The 15,251-nt window shown below is 42.1% G+C and overlaps 1 protein-coding gene across 1 annotated transcript; it reads left to right on the top strand.

The window, feature by feature from the left end:
• The first annotated feature begins 750 nt into the window (after positions 1-750).
• On the top strand, positions 751-13,401 carry PLVAP (plasmalemma vesicle associated protein). The gene is made up of 6 exons (XM_063290697.1): positions 751-1,172; positions 2,379-2,475; positions 2,978-3,594; positions 5,104-5,329; positions 11,696-11,786; positions 12,405-13,401. The coding sequence occupies exons 1-6, from the start codon at positions 813-815 to the stop codon at positions 12,409-12,411; spliced, it is 1,398 nt and encodes a 465-aa protein (XP_063146767.1). The 5' UTR covers positions 751-812; the 3' UTR covers positions 12,412-13,401.
• Positions 13,402-15,251: the final 1,850 nt, after the last annotated feature.

The following is a 15,251-nucleotide window of genomic DNA, read 5'->3' as shown; positions in this document are numbered from 1 at the left end:
CAGGATTGGATGGGATTTGGGGTTGTTTATATAAAATAAGGGTGGGAAGCCTCCCAGAGACTTAGCATCTTGGGGTTAAAACCTAAGTCATAAATAGGTTTTCAAAAGACCTCCCTCCAAAAAAATCACACCACCCAAAACTGCCATGTTGTCACTGAATTTGGCAGTGCTTTCCAGAAATGTTGCTTTGGGTCCTCCAAAATGTTGCTTTGGTTGCCAGAAGTGACTCATCACTTGACTAGTGGCGTCTGGTTCTGAGGAGCCATCAGGATTCTTCATATCTTTTTTTCCATCACAACACCACACCACAAAGGCCCTCTTGTTTGTGACTGTTTTAGAGGGCGAGGAGGAGGAAGGGCTGGACAGGACATGGTTCCTCTACCCTGTTTGGCTTCTGTGCTGAAAGCAGAATCGTGTGTGCTCTTTAGGTAACAAACATTACTTTGGGTCAATTCCATCCTCTGTCAAGAGATGTGGCTGACGTCTTTCAGAGGGTCCTCTGAGACCAAGTTAGCGAAGGGGAGGCAGTGCTGGCCTTGTTTTGACCAAGGGGTTATAGCTGGCTAGAGCAAACCAAACAGAGAAAGAGGAAGCATTCCCTGATTCCCTGATAACAATACTTCTCTCTTGGAAAGGTGACTGTGTCATGCTAACCCATAACCACCAGCTCTTCCAATGAAACAGGAAGGAAGCTAGGAGCCAAGTGGGAGGAAATATTAATCAGAAGTAATATAAACAGTTCCAGATGTATTTCCCCAGCCAGCTGAACCCAAAGGCTGAATGGTGAAGTAACCAAGGCAGTTGATGACTTGATGGAGAAGAGTGCATACACTATGGCCACCCTGGGCCTGGAGGCCAAGGATGGCCTTCAATCAAAGCGGGATTGTGGCTTCTATATGAAATATTTCTTCCTCTTCCTCTCCCTCATCCAGTTCCTTATCATTTTGGGATTGGTACTCTTCATGATCTACGGCAATCCCCTGGAGGGCACCGAGAAACACCTCAAGGGGCTGACGAACCAGCTGCAGGAGAGCGACAAGAAGATCAAAACCCTCAGCGAAGAGATTGGCAAACTCAAACGCCAGGTTAATGCCACTGAGAAGGATGCCCGTCTGTTACAGACTCAAATATTCAAGTTAAACAGCAGCTTGAGGACTTGCAATTATGAAAAGGTAAGTCCTTGGGGAGGAAGAACATAGAGACAGATGGCCTTAGGTTGCAATGCATGTCAGCCTTTTTATATCCATTTATAGCCATGAGGTTGAGTTCCTTTTCCAAAGGCAGGGAAAAAATGATAATAAAAGCACAGACAATGAGGATGGATTATGAAGTATATGGGAGGCTGTCTATTAAATAGGGGAATATAAATTAATTAAATGGTGATATTTCTTTTTAACCTGATTTCATCTCTTTATGGAGTTTGCTGTTATTTCTGGTGACAATTACTTGCTTAGGTGTAAAGCCAAATCTTTCAGTGAAGGTGAGGGGTGGGGAGAGACCCTTTTATAAAGGCAAGGCTGTTAGTCGTGATGGCTATGTTAAACTTCCACATTCAGAGGCAACCTCTGAAGTAGAAGATACCAGAGAACAAATGCCAAGGAAAAGTAGTTCTTCTGCTTTGGGCTTTGCCATTGTTGGAAATAAGATGCTGGGCTGGATTCTTTCAGCTTCGGAGGACAGCACTGGCACTCAACCAGCAAAGCGTGTACTCCACACTGCCCAAAGCTGTTCAGATCTTTCCTGCAGACTTTGCCCAGTCCTAAGAACTTCTAGGATCAAACCCTTACTGACAAGCAAAGCTCTTGATAAGAGGGATGGCATCTGGGATGCTTCAGAAGACAGAGTTCAAGTAGATTGACTCCAAGAGAAGGGATACACAGACCCATGGAAAATGACCAGCTCCTTGCATGAGAAGGTTAAAAATCTGGTGTGGCCAGTTTCAGAACAATCTTCTCCCAAGGAGTGGAGAATGGCATTTGTGGGAAAACAGCCCATGAGATTGCCTGGGAAATGTGGGGTTTGTGCCCAATCAGGCCTGGAGGAACCATTGTGACTGGTTGTTTCCCACTGCATTTCTCTGGAGACAGTGACTTCTTCATGTAACCTGTGACATTTAATTTGTGTATGGGTTGTATACTTTTTGAATGAGATTCTATATAAACCATAGGCTTTCACAACCACAGTTGTATTCATGTGCCTGTTGAGGCTGACTTAATAGATTAATTTCTTAAAACTCATACAAGTCATTGGTTAAAGTCTATTTAATCAGAGGAGGCTCCGAAGATGAGAGCCAGAAGGCTGGAGGACAAGCCAGTGGCTGTTCTGTTATTCCCTGTCAGCTACTAAAGAAACTTAATGGTCTTTCCATCCTTCTCCAGACAAAGCTGCAACAGCAGCAGCAGACCAATACAGCAGCTCTCTTAGCAGCAACCGATTGTAAATTCAGCTTGCAGCTTGCGAATATCACTTGCGACGGTGAGTATTGCAAAGCCATCTTTAGTCCTAGCGCTGTAACGCATGCACAGAGACTTAAGTGATCCAGTCTACAGGGATGTTTTTCTATCTGTATCTCTTTCTGATTTCTCCTCTCAGATAGAAAATGCTTGAGACCTCTTTGGGCTGCCTTTGAAAACAGTTCAAGAGGTTTGTTTGGTGCAAAATGTGAACCTTTGGATGGTGGGTGGGCCAAGAATCCAGAGAACTGGTTTTATGCCATCTGTAAGCGATGCCGATAATCTTCCACTCCCAAACTCTGGTTCTGACCATGCCCTTCTCAATAGCATTATGTGAGGCCATTGCTCTAAAAAGTGACTTAGCTCAATTATATGTAGTCAATATTTTTAATTTTTTTCTTCTGATTGCAAAGAAATCTGTGGTGGTGTGGCAGAAGAAGAGGTTTCTTTAATGCACACAACTGTGTCCAGTTTGCAATTTTGACGGGCTGGCTTTTGTGCTTGTCTCATGCTCTGTTCTACAGCGAAAGTGAGTTCTCTGGAGAAGCATCTGGTGGCCTTGGAGCTGAAGAGCCAGATGGAGCGAGACAACTTAAGCCGGGACAGCAAGTCCTGGCAAGAGAAAGCCAAGAAGGCAGAGAAAGAGAAGAATGAATGCCAGCTAGCCAAACTCCAGCTGGAAACGCGGGAACAGAAGTACCAGGAGCTGAAGTCTATAGTGATGCAAGAGTTAGGACCTGTTGTTCCGAACCTGAGGACTTCAGCGGAGCAGCTGTTGACCTCCTATGAGATCCGTGGCTGTTACCGACACGAGATTGAAAGCACGTTCCGCTCTGTCTTCAGGAATCTACAGACCCAACTTGAAACTCTGGCACAGAATATCGACCATAAGGTCAACGAGGTGACTCGGGAGGTCGCCTTGTTGCAAAGCCAGAAGGCTGCCTGTAAGCAAAGCTTGCAGGAGCGGGACCAGCAGATCAGCAGCCAGCAGCAGCAGTGCGAGTGGCAGAAACAGGCCCTCCGAGAAGCCTATGAGTCTCAAATCCAGCAAATAAAAGGCGAATACAGGAAGGTGTTTGATGAGAATGAAAGCCTGAAGCAGCAGCTGCAGCAGACCAAGCAGGCCTGCATCAGCATGAGGGTAAACAAAGACTCCAACTTCTGGGCAGAGTTCAGCCCCTGGCATCCCCACTAGGCCAGATCTCAGCAGCCCTGAGATTCTGGAGGCAGCTGTGGCCAGATCGAATAGATGGCCCTGGGCTACAGAGGCATCTGCAAGGGATGGGGCCTGCCAAAATAACTTCAGGATGGTGGCTGAGGGGTGGGCCCTCAATTGCATAATGGCGGGTACCATCGTGACCTTCTCACCTGCCCCCAAGATGTTCCTGGGTGGAAGGACTGGTCTGAGCAAGACTAGGAATCCAAGCCCAGGAATACCTCCTCCTAACAGGAAGAAAGGATTCGGAATAATTTAGGGCTGGGGCAGGCTAGCATTGAAGAGCTATAGATGGTTTGTAGAAATAAGCAAATCTGTTTAAAAATCAATTTTTTAGGAAATGTCTGTTTGATCTTTTGGGTTTATGTTAATCCAGCATCTCTGCTATCCTGTATCTCCCCCCACATTCCACTCACTTATATTACCTTAAAGACTTAAAGAATTTTCTAAATCAGAAAAGGGGTTTAGTGGTGGCAATAGTACAATAAGGGAAAAGAGGAAACTAGGAGGGGCTGCCTCTGAATTTGGAAAATGCCACAAGATTTTTGTAGAATTTCAGGAAGCTAAATACTTCTTCATTTATTACTGGCACGGATGGGGAAGAACACATGTAAAGTATAAAACAAGATAACCTTTTAAGAAAATGAGTGCTGGGAAGTCAAACAGAGGTTTTACTTACTTTCATTTGTTTAGTCTATTTCTGGAATTAGAGACCAGGCTTAAATTGACTGGCCTGATTTTTACAACTACATGACCTTGCTGTTGAAATTAGGAGATGAATTGCCAATTTTGGGTGGTGTAATTTTTCATTAAAAAAATAGACTTGCAGTGGGTGTATTCAGGTTTTGGACAGCTTAACGTGCCTACTATTCTAAATGTTAAAAAAAAAAAAACCAGCTCCCTGAAAATAAAACACACAGGCTCAAGGCTTTAAGAGGCCGAATCGTGGCCACTTGTCACAAAAAGGTTGGTGATTTAGAGCCATCAAGTCAACTAGAGCAGTGGATTCAAGATAGACCAATAAACTTCACACTGCAGAATTCTCTTATGGAGCTCAGTGCTACTGCGCAGATGCTTACAAAAGGAAATTAGGTAAATTCATGGAGGATGGCTTTTAAAATTAGGGCTAAATGGAAATTCCATGTTCAGTGGCAGTCTGCATTTGATGGCCAGATGTTTTTAGGCAGGGAGAGCAGGTAAAGGTCCATGATTTGATTTGCTTTGTACTTTCTCAAGTCTGGCTAGTGCTGGACTCAGCGCTGGATGAAGTGGACCTTCAGTAGATCTTACACTTTCCAAGAAAATAAAGCATACTGTATTTCTCTTGAGAATTCACACAATAAAGGAGGGAGGGTTGATATTCCTTCTTCCTGGATCTATGCATTCCATGCATTTTATTAAAAGAAACCAACACAGGATTTGCTTGTTCCATAGATGAATACTTTAGCTCCAGGCAACACAGGTATGAGGAACCCGTCACCTTTTGGTCTACCTAATCCATTTGGCACCTCCCAGAGGAATTTTGGGAGCATGGGAAGTCTTGGGAATCCTGGAGGAGCCGCAGCAAACTTTAATACCTACAGCAATCCAAGCGTTTTGGGGAGGGCAAGTTCACCTGCTCAACCAAGTTCTGGGACTCAGAGAAATCTAAGCCCTGCTGGTAAGTAATCCTTTCCTGGAAAGAATTGTATTTTATTTATCAAATTTTATCACCGCCCATCTCCCTCCTGAGGATGGGGGTTAGTTCCCTAAGATGCCCCTAACCGGCCTGAGAACTCATGTCCTGCTGCTCCCAGCTGGAGATCACACCTTTGCAGGATAAAGGAAGAGGCTCAACACTTTAATGTGAATATATTTAAGACTGCAAGGACATAATTATTGCTTCTGCTGCTAGCAAAGTGTAAGATTGCATTATCAGCCTTATGAGCCTGAAGGGTATCATCTTATATAAGTTTCCTTCAAGGTACTGGTGATTTGAAAGTGAACTCCAGATATTTAAAGTCCTTGGCTTATTCTAAAGAGATACTGCTTATTTTCCTGCTATGATTGCAGTTCACATGCCTTTTGGTAAACAGTAGTTATAAACCGCCCAGAGTCCCCTTTTCGGGAGAGATGGGCGGTGATAGAAATTTGAAAAATAAATAAATAAATTTTTGTTTTAAAATAATTAATGACTAGTTTTTCCTTACTGCAATATACAGCAAGGGCTTGAAGGCTCCATCTTCAGTTTATTTAGGTGACAAATGGGTTTTTTGTGTCATTGGCATACAGAGGAATAGAGACAATAGAAGGTGAATTTCATTTTTTTTTTTACAAAAGTTCAGTTATGGAACAGAGTTTGAAAAGAGAGCTAGGATTCACCTTGCTTAACCCCTTTTTGGATGGGTATTGGGGCAGAGATATCCCCAAAGCTGGCACATCTTACTCACATGAAGGTGTTTCCATGTAGCATCATAATTAGATGAAGTAGTCAGAGATTTAGGAGAGGCTGACATTTTTGCCTGTAACCACTTTCTAGAGATTGAATCAAAGGCTATCTTTAAATCAGAAAGGCAGCATAGAAAGCAGAACAGATACTTTTCTGCCGGGCAATGCAGCGCAATATGATGATGAAAAATTGACCAACCCACCCTAAGCCCAGGTTGCTTCTTTGCCACCGCATTGTCTTAAAATAGCGTGTCACCTAGCTTCCCATGAAGATGTAGGGCACAATTTACTAGCAAAAATTTGTCAGCTCAGTCTTGTCACCTTGCATGTAAATCAGGACTGGGGTAGATTGACCCCACTCCTGAGGCAACTGAAAGGGATCACCACTATCAGTAAATAGAGAAGTCAGTACTGTTACCCACCGATCAGAGTTTGTTGTAAAGAGTTCAGCTTGGATCAGATTTCCCCACCCCACCCCAGTGCCCCCATAGCTGAAACCTGCAACTGCAAGCAAAGCTAAAGCTCTCAGCAGTGGACACAGGAGGTCAACCAAATAAAGCATTCTGCAATGAACTTGAGAGGGATTGGATCATGTATAACATTACTAAATATAGCATAGTTGTGTTGAACCCATATCTCAGATGAGATTAACCTACCAACCCCAGAAGCACTTTTGGAAAAAAGGTAGGCTGCAAGTCACCAAATGCTGTACTTACCTTTAATTGATTGCTCCAGCTGAGTCTCCTGCTTTTACCTTTCAAGTAAGACCTTATAGAATTTTTCCAGATCAAGTATCGCATTACTCAGTGTCCATAATTATAATTAAAGGATCTATAAACTGCAATTAGTTTAGCTTTGACTTCAACCCATTCTTGACTGTATCAGGATTTTGTTTTACACTTAATTCTGCTGTTCTTAACTGGAATCTTAGCAATTAGGTTCCTAGGTGCAAAATGTGTAAACCTTCTGTCTCATCTTTTATGCCTCAATGAGTTGTTAAATTTGGGAAACTATTGGTGAACTAAAAAGATGGGTAATAGCCCTTTTAAATTTTCTGTACCATGTAATTTGATAATTCTTCTCCAAAAAGATTTTCTCTGCACAATTATGTTCCAGCCAGCTAGTTGTCATGCTGGAGACTAATCTTGCAAGAAGTATGGGAATGATTGCTGTTAGGGTGAAAACAATTTTAAAAGGAGTAATCTTGTTGGTAAATTTGGGGATATTATTGTATAATCAATGGCACTAGTAACTGTAAAGCCCCAAAATGTGAATTCTGCCCTCAGGAGGTCATTCAATCAACCCATTTAGACTAGATTGAATTTGGTGATCAATTATTTAGCTCAGCCTTTCCCAACCTTTTGATGTTGGAAGAACCCTTGAAATATTTTTCAGGCCTCGGGGAACCCTTGCACATTCAGGCTCAAATGTAAGCCAGAAGTTACAAAATTATTATATTCATTTCACGGGTAGGCCTGTATATATGCATTAACAGTGTTCTGAAACTGAAAATAAAGAATGAAACTTACCTCTTCAATGTGAAGTTGCCCAAATTTGAAATAATTTTCTAAAGAAGTTGTGATCTCCCAGGGAACCCCAAGGGACCTCTTATGGAACCCTGGTTGAGAAACCCTGATTTAGTTACTATATTTATCCCCCACTTTCATTCTGGAGCTCCAGATGGTGAACATAGCACTTACTCCATCTGTTTTTTCCCATAACAACCCTCTAAAATAGGTTGGACTGAGAGAGAGTGACTGGCCCAAAGTCACCCAGGGAGCCCCTGTGCCTGGGGGTGGACTTGAATGTAGGTCCCTTCGCTCCTTCCCTAACAATACCATTCTGGGTCTCCATGTAGACAAACCACACATGTACACATACAGTACATTATTTATTTATTTATTTATTTATTTATTATTCGAATTTTATTACCGCCCATCTCCCCCAAAAGAGGATTATTAGCTCCTTTATTGTTTGCACAGTAGAGCCTAGAGAGGAACAGACCATTGGGCAGATCTCACACTACTGTACAAAAATGAAAACAAAGGATTTCATTATTAGGGCCCAATCTAGCATTAAAGCTACCAGCAAGAATTAAATTAGAATTTGGGTACATTAAAAACAATTCCACTTTGATGATACCACTTTGATGGCTGAAAGCAAAGAGGAACTGAGGAGCCTTATGATGAAGATGAAAGAAGAAAGTGCAAAAGCTGGCTTGCAGCTAAACCTCAAAAAAACCAAGATTATGGCAACCAGCTTGATTGATAACTGGCAAATAGAGGGAGAAAATGTAGAAGCAGTGAAAGACTTTGTATTTCTAGGTGCGAAGATTACTGCAGATGCTGACTGCAGTCAGGAAATCAGAAGATGCTTAATCCTTGGGAGAAGAGCAATGACAAATCTCGATAAAAGAGTTAAGAGCAGAGACATCACACTGACAACAAAGGTCCGCATAGTTAAAGCAATGGTCTTCCCCATAGTAACATATGGCTGCGAGAGCTGGACCATAAGGAAGGCTGAGAGAAGGAAGATAGATGCTTTGGAGCTGTGGTGTTGGAGGAAAATTCTGAGAGTGCCTTGGACTGCAAGAAGATCAAACCAGTCCATCCTCCAGGAAATTAAGCCAGACTGCTCACTTGAGGGAATGATATTAAAGGCCAAACTGAAATACTTTGGCCACATAATGAGAAGACAGGACACCCTGAAGAAGATGCCGATGCTAGGGAGAGTGGAGGGCAAAAGGAAGAGGGGACGACCAAGGGCAAGATGGATGGATGATATTCTAGAGGTGACGGACTCATCCCTGGGGGAGCTGGGGGTGTTGACGACCGACAGGAAGCTCTGGCGTGGGCTGGTCCATGAAGTCACGAAGAGTCGGAAGCAACTGAACGAATAAACAACAAAAAAACAATTCCAATAGATAATCCTCAAATCAGTTGTTATTAGTTTGGTTTGGTAACTTATATAACAGAAAATAAATGTTAATTTCAAACTAGTGGCCATAGCCAGATAATCACCCATGACTGGGATGAATAAAAATCAGGAAGAAGGAGAAGAATAGAATAAGATTGTACTCCAGGTAGCTGAGCCATTGGAAAGATTGTAAAAAACTGAAAATTGAGGGCTTCCATCAGTTTAAGAGTGTATAAATGCAAGTGTCAATGATTTATTCAATTTAAGCAATAATTTTAAGCTCTTAGAATAGAGTGAGCCATGTAGGCTGGAAAGTATTCCAATCTCTTCAAGCAGAGTTTTAACAGTTGACTAATCTATTAAGTGACAATATTTCCTCAAAGATCCCCAGCTGAATTTCCTGTAATGGATCTTGCAGTATGTCAGAGTCTTTTATCAGCAGAACCTGTGGCTTAAATTTTCCAAAATCTGTTTAAAGTGCTATTTTGAAAAGGAAAGTGAAAGGGAGATAGGTAAAGAAACAGACGACCAACCAATAAAGCAGAGGGAGGCTCTTCAGCAGCCCATCTACAGGATTTAATTCTTGTGTGTCTTTATCAACTAGCTCAAATAATACTTTTCCCCAAGAACAATAATAAAGGAAGATGGTCCTTTCACAAACAATTTTTTTTCCTCTGATGCCTCATATAGACTTGGAAAAGGTGGACTGACTTCTATAAGTCTATGATGGTTGATGAGTGCACCATTCGGAGACTTGAAAGAAGAGGTTAGGGACAGATCGTCATGGAGAAAATCTATCTACGTGGCTGCTAGGAGTCAAAAATGACTTGATGCCACATAATCAATCAATCAATCAATCAATCAATCAATCAATGATGGTTATAGAATTCTGCTAAAATTTAATTGTCTAATTAAGCCATTCATGCTTCTCAGGATGAGAATGTATTTAGCATTATTTCAGATATATCCAAGTTGTGTCTTTGATTCCAGCATGAGACCATTCCTATCAGAAGTGAAATGCTAACCTAATTCCAATTTTGTTACACAGGAATAGGAATGTAACTAGGATTATCTTGAAGGAAAGAAGCAAGATTAGCCCTAAGACCCTTTAAAACTGGCTCTGCTTGTACATTTCCCTAAGGAAAGCTCTTTAAAAACTTGTTTAGTTGACTCCCAAAGAAGGAACAAGCTGAAATCTTCTGAAGGCTGGAAGACTTGAGTCAGTTTTGGCATGGTTACATACAAATACTGCTCCTTTTAAAGCCCTATTAGACTCCAGTTTTCAACCACAGAGCACTGAGAATTAGCTCCTGCAGCCCCAAACTTAAAAGTAAATATTAATATGACTGCTTGCAAACTGGCAGAGGAAGACACCCCTAGGCTCCCATTAGCCAGTCCTAATCTTTATACTGTACTATTGTCAGTACTTAGTCACTTGAGCTTCATTAATTACGACTCATAAGGATTCTTATAAATCTGTTTAATGAGCGAAGCATCTAGCACAAGGTAAAAGTTGCAAATGGCGAGTTCCCGCACGTTCTACAGTTTAAAATCACAACTTCCCATCTTCCCCCCCATTGCCCACCGAATAATGCAGATGGCCGGAACGGTCTTTCTTTTATGACCTTGGGCCAAATGTCTCTAGCCCGAACAATTCAGTTCTCACTCCAGTCCATCTCCCCCTCCTGTCTGGTGGCTTGCAAGTTGACACAGGTCTTCAAAAGATGGATGTGCTTCCGATAAGGTGTTCTGGGAACATTTGGTGAGCATGACAACGACATCATGATTTTCAAGTGGTGCAATGGTAGGGCAGAAGCCAGCTAAAAAATGTAATTAAGAAGATACTTGTCCAAAGTTTAATATACCCCAGTATTGGAGGAAAAGATAACATGGCAAGGAGCACAAGCCAAGCCCCCCCCCATTAGCATAAATGCTAAAGTTTGGAGCCCTGTCCAATTGCCTTGTGTTCGAAAGACATTTTGTCACTTGCTTGGACCTTCTGCTTGAGAATTTGGAAGTGACACTTATGGAATGACTCTTGGATGTTCAACAGGAGATCCTGCTGATCTCCTGGAATGAAGCAAGAGGAGCAATTCTTCCATCATGAACTTATTTGATACAGTTGACAACTTCCTCTGATAAGTGATCTGAGAACAGGGTAGTAAAGTTAAATGATGTTCATTACAGACCACCCCTAGCTCAAATCATCCCAGATCAGCCCAGGTGCTGTAATTTTGGTCAAGTTCAGGCCAATGAGAAGCATAACTGACACCAGCCCCTAAATGAAAGCAAGGGCAGTAGAGACACACTGGGATTTATCATCACCAAGAAGTGTCAAATTGGGGAATGGAACATAGACCAGCTCTCAGTTTCTCCAGGATAGTCAGTTTTCTGATCCTTGTCCCAAATTAAACCACTGCCCTGAGTTCATTCCCAGTTTTTCCTTAATGTAATATTTAAAATGTTTGAGTGTGAAGGCTAAAATGCTAAAAATCCAAGAATTGTCACTTTGATTAGAATGGTCTTCTGCAACCTGGTGCCTTCCAGGTGTGTTGGGATATACCTGTTGAAGTTTTTTCACCCATATATTTTGGAGTGGGGAAAAATAGGTCTCGTGCTTGCGATAGGAAGGCTGATGATCCTTTCATTAGCTTGCGCAAACTTGTATCTGCTTTTTCTTTAGAACAAAACAAATTCCAAGAGATCTTGAAGGCTGCTATGGAGACTGGAAAGCTACCACACTCAGCACCGGTGAACCCAGTGGGGCAGCCCAGGTACAGTTATGAATCCGTGTTTTTCAAGTTTCCTATCAGTGGGCAGAACCAGGTTAATTTAAGTGGGTTAGAGAGCAGAGTTTGTGCAGCGGCTGGTTGGTTTTGAACAGAGGCAGGAGTATAAACAGTTGCATAAAAACATAGCTCCAGCCTTAACTTGAAATGTTTGGTCTCCTTAACAATATTTCCGAAACTGACTCTGAGGTTAAAAGAAAATTAGGAACAAGCTTGAAAGATAGCAACTAGGGGTCTTGGACAGCTTATGAGAATGAAAGCCACACAGTGTGATGATACCCATAATCTCAGATCTTTTCAAAAGATGATTGAAAATTCATGGAGGGGGAAGAGAAAGGGGATTGGATCAGTTCAAGGTCATTCACTATGATAGCTAAGCAGACTCTCTGGAATCAAAAGCAGACCATCTCTAAGAGGTATTGAGAAAGGAAGAGCTGTAGAGTACATACACCACTGTTTTTGTGGGTTTCCCAAGAACATGCTGTGAGGGACAGGATGTGGGATCAATATCAGTCTTGGTATGTGTCCAGATTCTAATGACTGGTCAAGTTATTTTGACAACCCCCTTAATTTTTTCCCTGTGTTTTCCTTTTTTTCTCCCAGCACCTAAAGGAAATGATGACAAAGGCAATTAAGAATCCAAAACAGCCTGGGCATAAGACTGAAGTGTTGAGTGGGGGATCCATGACTGGAAAACATTCACCTCTGTGGAAAGACTTCAAGCAGCAATAGGAAAGAGAAGCCCTGAAGGGCTCGGCAGCAGTGGGGTGGACACCAAGTTGGTCCTGCCCTCCTCTCTAACATAACTGACATTAATTCTAGCTCAGTCTTGCACGCTGCTGTCTTTTACTGATCCAACATTGGCTTCCTTCAGTATTTTTGGGACCATTCAAGTATCTTATTCTTTCATCTTCATCAGGTCGAGGGTGAACCCTCCACATCAGTCATTCTGCCTCAGACTTCCTTACTTGTAGAGTTACTGTGAGGATAGAATGTGATCCATGAAACATCAGCTAGGTGAGATATGAATGCAATCCGTAAATATTTTCAGTGACTTCACACAGCTACTACACTCTTTCAAAATGAAAACGAAAAGGATGGAAATTGTAAGTGCACCCTTCACATAAATTAAGCAGCATTGCTCCTGCAGTTTTGTAAGATACTATGGCATACTTATGTACATAGCTTTATGTAGGCATGCACACATATATTGGAGAAGTTGTGTTTCTCTTGATTATTAGCTGGGACAGAGACTTCATGCTCACCACTGGCATCTGATTATCCGGTGCTCAGGAACAAAATCTTTCCCTGTGCTGTTCCACCACAGTTAATTACAATGATGCCAGATAACGTTATCTCAATATGACCCTCTTTTGGGGTTTCTGGTGGCATCAGGCTGGCCTGGTTAGAAACAGGACAGTGGCCTCGATAGACCTTGGTTTGGTCAGTAAACCCTTCTTACATTTGTTCCATTATAATAACAAAAACTTTTGTGGAGGAAAAAAAATGCTATTTGCAAAATATATCCCATTCCAATGTTTAAGAGGAGTAACACGGGCTATGGAAGGTGCACGACTAATAAACATCATACAAAAATCTAGCAGGATCAGCACTTGATTTTGATAGAGCTGTGGGTTTTGCCTCTTTTGACACTCATTGGAAAGTGAGTTATTTATGAAAAGGAACAGGAGTGATCTAAGATTACAGCATGGGTTGCTTTTGTCAACTTCCCCACCTCCCACCCACAAAAATCTTTATGAAGCAGGACAGAATTTCAGTTTTCTGATGGCAAGCAGGATTTCTCGAAGAGAAATTCCAAATAGGGCAAGAGCAAAGTGCTGGAAATGCAGACTTCCTTTCTAGGCAATTGAGCCACGTGGATTGCCTTGGCTCTGTTTATGCTGGGAAGAAGAGATGAACACTCCTCCCCCCTCTGCATTCCTTTAAGTGCTGCTGCTGCCCTCTCTCCTCCCACCCCACATCCTGATATTGGAAGCAAAGCTTTGATCACTGTTGCTGCATCAAGAGAATATCTACTGTGGTCTAGGAGGATCAAGGTTGCTTCTGAGAAAATCTGAATCTACATGCACAGATAAAAGCAGTATCAGGGAAGGAATCCAACACTGAAAAGCTGGGGTTAGGGTTTTAGAAAGAATTGCCATTTTGACCACAGTGTGGTTTGCTGCTAAGCCATAATGAGGTTTCCTTGGCTTTGATTTAACCGTGAATCTAGTCATTGTGGTTTGTAAAACACGTTAATATATTATACAAGCCCACCTAGTTTGGGTTTACCTGTTGAATAAACCATGGATAAATAAAACAAGGCTTAGGGTGCTCTGTGAACATAGCCAGAGCTTCCACCCACCAAAATTTTATTTATTGAATTGAATTGATCTATGGAATTTATGTAGCTGCCCATCTCATCCATGTGACTCTGGGCGGCATACACGATTAAAACACAAAGCTGAACAATCAACGTAATTCAAATTTAAAACCAGTGAAGAAACTATGGACATTGGGTGGAGAAAATGTGAGATGGAAGAAAGGAGGAAGAGATGAGTGGGCAGCAAGGAATGCAGGCCAACAGGAGCTTCCACTACCATCCTCTGCATGCTTTTCCATGCTTCTCTTAGTGTGTCAAAATCTGCAAGATGGAGGGTGCCTTGATGCGACTGAACCCCCATCCCTTTTGTACATGTGTGCAAAAACCCGCCATCTTGCCAGTTTTGCCCCCTCCCTCCATGGATGCCTTGGACACCTGTGCACACCCATCTAGCTGCTTGTGAGATGTGAAAAGAGGAATTGGAATCGAGTTCCTCTTTTCAAATCTTATAAGCAGCTAGATGGGTGTGCACAGGTGTCAGAGGTATCTATTATGCAAAAATACCACCTGAAAACGTTTTGTCTGGATGGCCACACATGACCACTTGTTGGGGAAGGTTGTATATCCCCTGTGAATTTGCAGAATTGGTGTGTATTTCTCTAGTTATTGTTCAGCCTTTAAAAATAACCGTCTCAGGTGCAGTGGCAATGGGGACACCACTGGAAGACCTGAAGGATCAGGTTAGGGACAGATCGTCGTGGAGAATAGGAGGCCTGGGGCATCTATGTATTCTCTAGCAGTCAACGACGACTTGATGGCACACAGTCGATCAAAAAATAACCATGGGGAAGTTGCTCAATATAAGACTATTTGCAATGCAAACATTTGATTCATAAAACAAAGTGTGTATACCACCACGCAGGTTTAGTATCTCTTGGGGCACAAATTTCTCTTCAGCCATAGATCAACAGCACATCATTTTATAGAAATTCTAAGTTACTGTATAACACCATGTAAATTTCAGTCCTTTTAACCACATATTTTTCCACTGTTCCATCAGTACGTTGTGTCCAAAGTTCTCAGTCTATTTTATCACACGGTCCTTCCCTGGTTCTTCTTCCGTTTCA

This window comes from Candoia aspera, chromosome 1 (genome assembly GCF_035149785.1).
Source record: "Candoia aspera isolate rCanAsp1 chromosome 1, rCanAsp1.hap2, whole genome shotgun sequence".
In the NCBI taxonomy this organism is placed as follows: Eukaryota; Metazoa; Chordata; class Lepidosauria; order Squamata; family Boidae; genus Candoia; species Candoia aspera.
Note: the sequence above shows the minus strand (reverse complement) of the source record. Positions and strands in the feature narration are given on the sequence as shown.

What these genes read in the sequence shown, in the direction of transcription:
- PLVAP (XM_063290697.1), top strand. Translation starts at nt 813, where the DNA reads ATGGAGAAGAGTGCATACACTATGGCCACCCTGGGCCTGGAGGCCAAG. An exon ending in TGCGAATATCACTTGCGACG is followed by an intron (nt 2,476 to 2,977) that starts GTGAGTATTGCA and finishes TCTGTTCTACAG; the next exon opens with CGAAAGTGAGTTCTCTGGAG. An exon ending in AGGCCTGCATCAGCATGAGG is followed by an intron (nt 3,595 to 5,103) that starts GTAAACAAAGAC and finishes CTTGTTCCATAG; the next exon opens with ATGAATACTTTAGCTCCAGG.